Here is an 8372-nt window from a genome sequence, read left to right as displayed (position 1 = left end):
AGTTATAAAAATTGAAGGTGAGAAATCAGTTCTTCCCAACCGATTTCTCACCTTAAATAGTAAATGGGTCATTTTGATAAATAAAATAGGGGTGAGGTTATTCAGAAAAAAAAAATTGATATATTAAAAAAAAAAAGTCGCAAGATGTATCCGATCTCCGATTAATAAATATAAAGAAAAGACTGTAAATTGCAAGGAAAATTAAAACAAGGGAGAAAGATGAAGAAATAATGCAAGTTAAATTAAAGACTTATAAAAATAATTGCTTGAAACAAATGTGCAAGAAATTAAATTCGAATGCAAAATATAAATCTTTGGGAAATTAAATACCCCGATTTAAAGAGATACAATTTAAATAAAGAAGTGAGAAGAAGAAACGATGGAATTAAAAGTAGAGTGAAACGTAACTAGAAAAGTAAACCAAATTGCAAAAATGAAACTTGATTAAAAGTAGATTTAACTGACTTGAAAAATGTAGAAGAAGAATGAAAATGAAGGAAAGAAAAGTTCTGAAAAGTAAATGAGAATTATATTAAATTTGTACAAATGTGAAGGTTTTATTTAAAAGTGGTTGAAATTAGAAGTATATACTTAACTCATTGAACCGGTAGCGATTGATGTGAGGCAAAAATATATTTCAAAGTGTTTTATGTAATTGAACTACAAAAGTTCTGTTTATATATTTTTATTTATAATGATTCAAAAATTTAATCAAAACACTTGTTAAACTAACTAAATTCACTGCATAGGATTTTGACGTGTTTCTCCTTCCTTTTGTATGATCCTTTTGTATGACATCGATAATCCATTACAACTTTTTTCTTACTTAAATCACTCATCCTCATTCATTATTTTAATTTTAAAACTAACAAGAAAGTAAAGTATTATTATAAAAATTGGATCAGACTAATTGATCAAATCAAAAATCAACATTTAAATTAGAACGATTTATTCATCAGATCAATTATGTGTAGTTGACTTTAGTTTAGTTTTTATGAATTTTATTATTACTAGTTTAAAAAAGGCAATAAGTGTCTCTATATATTTTTAAAAAATTAATTGAAATGAAATGCGAGTGATTAACAATTAGAATAAAAAAAATAAGAATAACAATTTTTGTATAACTTAGGAACATATGTTGTGAAATAGTTGAGATTTGTATATGAAAATGATTAAAAAAAATTAAATAAGATGGAAGATATGAAATGGATATTTAAAATTGTTCAAATCAGTTTCGAGGATGACACCCATACTTACCTTACAGAAATGGGATGAAATTTGTCTGTACGTCAAACTAAATTCGGTGCATCCAACAAGGATATACTCTCTCCCGCAAAGACAACATAAAAAAGTCAACAATTACCAGAAAAATTACAATGAGCCAAATAGGACTAGGTGAGAAATTCAGAAAGGAAATAGGTCACGCTACTTCCATTTCCCAACAGTTCAACAACGGAAAATTAAGAGGGAAATCAAAATCATAGTTATTTAACCGATACATATGTAATCGGACATTTGGATTACCATGGCCTGGGTTCTTTGCTTATTATTATCACAATATACGTTAAATGCACAAAATCCGCCTCTACATAGTGATATAATGTTAACCACATCAACGATCAAGTTTAGCTGCAAAATTCTATCTCGCATTTATATATTTTGAACACTACGTAATTTTTTTCCCGGGTACAAGAATAATAAACAAAAACGAGCACAAAATTTGTTTGACAGCTCTAAGGACCGGTTAGAGGCAATAAATTTCAGTATAAAGGGACCATCAAAAATTAGCATGCAATGTGAAACTAGGTGGGTACCCTTGGTAAGCTTATGACTACGCCATAGCTCAAATGCTATAGAAGTAAATCATCAATCATTATCCTGCAAAAATAGAACAGATCCAATCAAAATTACTACCAAAATTTAAACACGCTCCTTCAAGTAGACAATTGTAGCTTTTAAGTCAAAACATCAAACTATAAAGACATTCACTAACATCAGATATTAGGCCCTACCAAATTGGCGGCAATTGAGTTCTCTGATAAGCATTTGGCATGAATGATGGGACCCACATTTATACTTTCCATCTCACTATTGATATCTGTGTAGTTCATGTAAACGGCCCCTTTGAACATCCACTCGTTCCTTTCCTGACAGTAGACATCTTCAAATAGCTCGCCACACAATACACACAAGCACTGGTTTTCATCTGCTACAATCATCGTATCCAGTTGACTGCTGTCTGTTTTTTGGTCATGCACATCAACAGAGTCGGTAAATTCAAGATCGGATGAATATTCTGCCTTGCCAGCAATCCAATCACTTGACTTTGGGTACCAACTTCTTGAAGCATTAGTTAGACCATGTTCTCTTGTGGCATGCCACTCCAAGTGTCTATTAAACTGTTCTTCTAGTTTAAGCCTAATACCGCAAACTTGGCAATGATGAGGGAAATCATCCAATAATTCGCTAATTACAGGTGGATGGAAATCTCGAATTACATTGGGTCTAAAATCAAAGCCAATGAGATTTCTGATTTCCGTGCTAGTTGATTGAGGTAACAAAAGAGAGGTCTTTGAAGCAGAGTCTACCTCATCTCTGGAAGATGATACTGGGACAGCTACAGAACCAGAAACTGTTGTAACTGGTGAAGAGCAACTAGTGGTAATGTTTTCAGTTTGATCTTTGGATCCCATCGGCACCTCACTTGGTACCATATTTGGCGATTCTGTTTCTGCAGATATCAAACCCTTTGCAACCAATGAGCTTAAAAGGTTTGTAATCGGATTTAAGTTATTGGTAGCATTTAAGCTCAGGGCTGAGGAACTGCTCACATTAGAGGAAGCGGGTGGTTGAGTAGAAAGCCTTCGTGGTGGTTGTCCAGCCTTTACTTGAGGTTTTTTTGGCAGTGTGGATGAATCATTATGCCGAGGATCTAATGAAGATGGTGATGCAACTGCAGACCCTGAAGAAATTAGCGTGGTAGAAGACCTACCAGCCCGAGTAGGCTGAACCCCAGACTGAGATGGAAGATTCCTTGGATCCAGATTACTGGTAATTGATTTTTTGGGGTTGATTCCACTCTTGATAGCTGCAGCTGGCAAATTAATTGGGGTCAACTGTTCTGATGTTTCTCTGGCTAAAGAAATTTTAGATTGGGGCAGCTTAGTTTTAGCAGTAACAGTCTGAGAAGGGTCCAGCTTCTGTTGCTGAAGCTTTGGTCGGAAAGATGTTACAGAAGATAATGGGCCCTGCATGTCCTTTTCCTGTGATCTTCGCAAGTTACTAACCTGAACAATGGGCCGATGGGTAGGAGAGGGATCTCTAATATGTTGACTTCTCGGACCTCCCAAAAATTGAGTTGTTTTGAGATTCTGCGGCATTTCTTGCTCAACCAAATTTTGCATTGAATGAGGGTGGTGTACTGTTCCTGGCAATGATGGAGACTGTTGTCGCAAAGGTGACTGGCCAGAAGGGGATTCAGTTTCCCCAGAATCAGATTGTTGTCCTGCAATTTTGGCCATTCCTACTACTGCATTCGGCATAAAAGACTGGTTCACCTTCTTGACAGCCAACGAACTTGCGTTGGCTGGTAAACCACCAAGAGTAGACACAAATGCTTCTGAATAACCTGGCTTCAGATTCAGCTTATCAACTGGGTGGTGCTTCTGCAATTGCCATGATGATGGTGGATGGCCCCCAAAACCAGGTATTTGTTTCTTAAAATGGCGAGTGATTTGGTGGTGGTCTTCACCTTCCTGTACAGGAAAAAATAAATCAGTTAAGTATATCCAATAAAATATACATGTAATTCAAACAATTTAATCAATTTATGATGCACCTGTAACTCAGGCTTGTAATTAGGTATACAGTGGTTTAATTATTTGAATGTTTGGAAACCGGGGGGATATCTTATGCCAAATTAAATTAGGGTTTTTTTTCTTAGTTTGTATCAGGATCTTCAGAACTTAAGTTAAGATTGCTTGGCTTTGATAAATTAGTGCCTGTTATAATCAAATTAATTGGGCAAAATGCCCCCAGATTTCTATCAACCTATAAGGAAAATAAAAAATACCCCTTATTTCAATTTACCTATAAGGAAAATAACAAATACCCCTATATTTGAGTTGTGGTTGCTGACAAGTTGATGATAGAGTGCTCTTATCACAGATTAATCGGCCTATCATTGTTGTTTCATTCTCATCATTTTGGAGACAACGTAAATACATTATGAGTGTCAAATCTGAGAGAAGCAATCAAGATAAACAGAAAAACAATGGCTCTATATGAAGTTCTAATTGTAGAAAAAGTCATACGCGCTTATCTCCTGATCAAAATTGACACAATTAATTGGTCTTTAATTGTTTTGTCAAAAAATCACTTGTGGGACAAGTTCTTTTCAAATTAGCAACAGTTATTAATTTAGAAGACACGAGACACCATTTCAAAGAATATCATGTTAAATCAAAGACAAATCTACTTCATTTTATTTAGAAAAGAGAGGAATGTACTACATTTTATAAATTAGGAGAAAGCAACTGGATGAATAAATGGCAATGTGCAACTGACCCTTTTAGCAAGCTTACCAAATTTTCATCTTCGGCCATCCATGAGTCTCTGCTCAAATTGCTTGAGACATTGGGACCATGATCAATCAAACCAGAGTTCATCTCATCCCACGTGAACTCCTCCTCTTCAGAATTTTTCCAATTACCTGGCATTAAGTTTGGTCTTGGCTGACGATGTGGATCCAAATTCATGGACTTTGGTGCATCATGATTTGAAAAACTACGCTTCAGACTGATACCATTTCTTTGCCCAGATATGATCTCTGCATCATCACCACCTGTTTTGAACCATGTTTTGTCATGTCCTAAATCAACAAGCCTACTTGCAGTTCTTCCAGCCACTGAAACCAAATTACTTGAAATGCCAGAACTGTATTCACTGCCCCCATATGATCCACCAAAGTTCTTTTCAGGAACAGAATCATTAAATGCATCTCTATGAATGTGCTGATTATTCTGCAATATACACCACTACATTAAAATATGACAACTGATAGAGTGAATAGTAAAAAGAGGAACACCAAAGCTACTTCACACACCTGCATGTTAATCCTAGGATCCAGCCACGGACGTGAAGCACCCAAAGCCCTATCTGGCCTCTCTGAATCCTCATTTGAATTTAAAATAGCTCCAGTCATATCATTAACTCCTCCTTTACTCTTCAAGACATAAAAAAAAAAGGCCATGGCAAAAGAAATAACTAATAAGTACAAGAAATATGATATATATATATATATATATATAAAGGAAAACATTGGTATCAGAATAAGTATGGTGGATTAAAACACTTGAATTGTGAATCAGACTTTAAGATACAGTAACAGAGTCAAAAACAGACATCTCAAATATGAATATGAAAATAATATGATGATGGTATTCAAAATATTACTTTTAAATAAAGTTTAACAAGGTTAATAGCACATGTATCACATCTCAAACCATAAAACAACACCAGAATCAGGATAATTCATTATTAAGAAGAATAAAGAAATTCAAATTAGTTTAATGGAAAATTCCAATTCAAATACACTTATTGCAAGAGTACTGTATAGTGTCTCATAATCGAAATCAAAATTTGATACCAACGTCTTCCAGTCCTGTTTCATCATCCAAGGAACACACGACTGCAATTTTCAATTCATAGCATAAAAATTCTATAACACAGTCCAATCTTGACTGATTCCTATTAAAAACCAATATTTCAAAACTTTAAAGGAGAAATTTTTGGTGCAATGGTTTCACCTACCCTACTTGATTGCTGAAGACGCTGCCTTTCTAAATATTTGGGATTCACATGGATACTATGAGGTGGCCGTTGTGACTGCAAATCACTCCTGACTGTAGCAGAAACTGAAGCTGAGCCATTGACCGCAGGTGCAAAGCCAAGTTCCTTCTCAATCATCTGAAGGCACTGAGGAGGAAAGACTCCTTTCCAAGTTCCAAATAAATGTTTCATACTTGAATGTACCGAAGGATCAACCTGTCTGTATGCCTTGCAGAATACCTAAAATGTAAAGTAGTAGTACCTAGTTAAAAATAGGTGTATATAATTAGAAAACATATAACAAAGGGAAAATGCAAAGGGAAAAACTGTTTCAATTTCATGGTAATTAGATTATTCATGTTTAAGCGAAATGCAACAATTCTTACAATCTAATGATTCATGTAACTAACTTCTATAAATCAGAACAGTTCATTATAAAATTTCATAGCTTCACAATCTGAAGGATTCACCATAGACAAGAAATATATCAAAATAAAGACATGAAAGTAAATGGTTAAAGACAATAAATATCTGACCTCAGGCAGTCTGGCAGCAAAATATTTTATATAATCCTGCCCGATGTTCTTAACAATACTGTCCAAGAGATAAAGAGATGGCAGTTTTTGATCACTTGGAACCTGGAAAGGCATTAAATTATCTCAATTAAACAAGACATTTTTTAATAATACAAAGACACAATGAGAGAATAAGATTTCTGACAGATGTAAACAAGGAAAACAACTAAAATTAACAACATATAATCCAATCAGAACTTAGCATTGAATTTCACCAAAAGTGGACTTCAGTACTGATCGAGATTGGAAACCGTTTAATGTTCACTTCTCTCCCCACGTTGTCAAAGAAAAAAATTGATGTTTCCCAAGATTCTTAATCCCTTTGCATACAAAATGAAGAAAACGCCAGGCAAATTGTGGAGTAGCACTCCCCAATGGCCCTGATTATCGGTTGCAAGCATAGTCAAAATTAACCAAACTACGGTCAGTTGGCAAAACGACAGCCTTTTTTCTTTGTAACTCTGATTGGAAAACTAAATATGTTTTTCATTCTTTTAAGGTAGAGTGTACCACACAGTACCACTTAAGAACCAATAAATCTTCGGGGCAAAGAAATGAAATTAAATCCATCGAACTATGAATGTCCTTTTCTTGGCTAGGTAGAAACAGAATACAAACTAATCAACTCATCATCGTATAGCATGATAAAACAATAACACCACTCAACACAAACCAGAGAAATCAAGTGGAATTGCTCTTTCTTTATTCCAAAGCCATTACAATACAATTCAGTAATCACAACACATTTGAAACTGAGGTTCACCTCTAGAATGTTAGCACAAACCGTGGCAGCAATTGACTTGGCAGCAGATTGGTTCTCTCCAGCAATAATAGTCAAATTGGTAATTATGGGCTTCGAATTGAAAGTGAGCTCATCAAGGGCGGTCCTGTACTGAGCAACAAGCTCTTGGTGCGGCGGAGGCTGAGGCTGGTACCCGCCACCACGACCAGAATCGCTGCTTTCGGAGTCTCTGTCATTCGTTCGAAACCTCACAGATGCCAACGTAGCAACTGCCCCAGACCCTTGTTGTCGTTGAGGTAACTGTCGTGCGCCGAGTTCGTCGATCAATCGTGGCTTCTTGGGACCCGGTTCTCTGGATCTATCCAAGGATCTGCGCGTGCTCTCCATGTTGGTTCAAATGAAATGCATAAGAATTTAAAACCCTAACCCTAACACGTTCTCAATTACTTGTGAGAAACTGGATTTGCAGCATGAAAATAGCATCCCTAATATTGCCGCAGCAGGGTGGGGAGAGTGAATAAAAACACAAGTTCTGATTTAAAATTGTACAGAGCAAATTGAGATAAACCCTAATCTTGATTTACATGAATTAATAAAATAAAGTAAAACGTAAATAACAGAGAGAGAGAGAGAGAGGTGGACAAAGGTAAAGTGTTTATAAGTAGGATTGAGATTGGGGATATGTGTGAAGGAAGGGCAGCAGTGAGGAGTGAAGCTCGCATTCAACTGTGATCTTCGATGGCATAGACAAAACACCCAACACGGAAGCTCAAGACGCGACCAATTAAATAATTCCAACACAAAATATAAGAAACAATATTTTACAACTGTAAATAACAATAAATTATCGTTATTACAATTTATTTTTCCTTTTTGTAATCTGGTATATTATTTGTTTCTGTCGCTTTTCCATAACATAGGAAGCTTGTTTTCACCTTCTTCGTTGTTTTCCTTTCAACCTAGACTAGTGTTTGTTGCTCCTATGTTTAGCAAGAAAATCAATAACTAATTTATGTTGCAGTTTTCGGTTTTCAACTCACAAAATACTCATACATTTTTATTTTTTTTTAGTTTTTATGTTGCATTTTGTAATAACGAATTGCATCCAATAGTGTGCAAGAAAGTCTTGTGCTCGGAATTCATTCAAATACCATTGATGAGGGTTATTATACAGTGGGGCTTTTAAAATTTTATATATAGTTTATTTTTTTATTAAAAAAATAGTA

The 8372-nt window shown here is 35.2% G+C and overlaps 1 protein-coding gene across 3 annotated transcripts; it reads right to left on the bottom strand.

Annotated features, from left to right (window-relative positions):
* Positions 1-1564: 1564 nt before the first annotated feature.
* LOC109796603 (polyadenylation and cleavage factor homolog 4) lies at positions 1565-7941 on the bottom strand. Of its 3 annotated transcripts, XM_020356299.3 has the most exons (7): positions 7168-7940; positions 6366-6467; positions 5812-6069; positions 5105-5224; positions 4584-5021; positions 2013-3755; positions 1565-1878 (listed from the first exon to the last, which is right to left on the bottom strand). In XM_020356299.3, the coding sequence occupies exons 1-7, from the start codon at positions 7531-7533 to the stop codon at positions 1867-1869; spliced, it is 3039 nt and encodes a 1012-aa protein (XP_020211888.1). In that variant the 5' UTR covers positions 7534-7940; the 3' UTR covers positions 1565-1866. The 3 variants fall into 3 exon arrangements, with proteins under 3 accessions (XP_020211888.1, XP_020211887.1, XP_020211889.1); XM_020356298.3 differs by lacking the exon at positions 1565-1878 and having other exon boundaries at positions 1880-3755; positions 7168-7941; XM_020356300.3 differs by lacking the exons at positions 1565-1878; positions 7168-7940 and having other exon boundaries at positions 1880-3755; positions 5812-6091.
* Positions 7942-8372: the final 431 nt, after the last annotated feature.

Source organism: Cajanus cajan, chromosome 6, assembly GCF_000230855.2.
Source record: "Cajanus cajan strain Asha chromosome 6, NIPB_CcT2T_4, whole genome shotgun sequence".
In the NCBI taxonomy this organism is placed as follows: domain Eukaryota; kingdom Viridiplantae; phylum Streptophyta; class Magnoliopsida; order Fabales; family Fabaceae; genus Cajanus; species Cajanus cajan.
The sequence above is the reverse complement of the archived record's forward strand: the minus strand, read 5'-3'. Positions and strand labels throughout refer to the sequence as shown.

What these genes read in the sequence shown, in the direction of transcription:
- LOC109796603 (XM_020356298.3), bottom strand. Translation starts at nt 7,533, where the DNA reads ATGGAGAGCACGCGCAGATCCTTGGATAGATCCAGAGAACCGGGTCCC. An exon ending in GTCTTCAGCAATCAAGTAGG is followed by an intron (nt 5,225 to 5,811) that starts GTAGGTGAAACC and finishes TATGTCTTGAAG; the next exon opens with AGTAAAGGAGGAGTTAATGA. An exon ending in TGGCCGAAGATGAAAATTTG is followed by an intron (nt 3,756 to 4,583) that starts GTAAGCTTGCTA and finishes TTTCCTGTACAG; the next exon opens with GAAGGTGAAGACCACCACCA.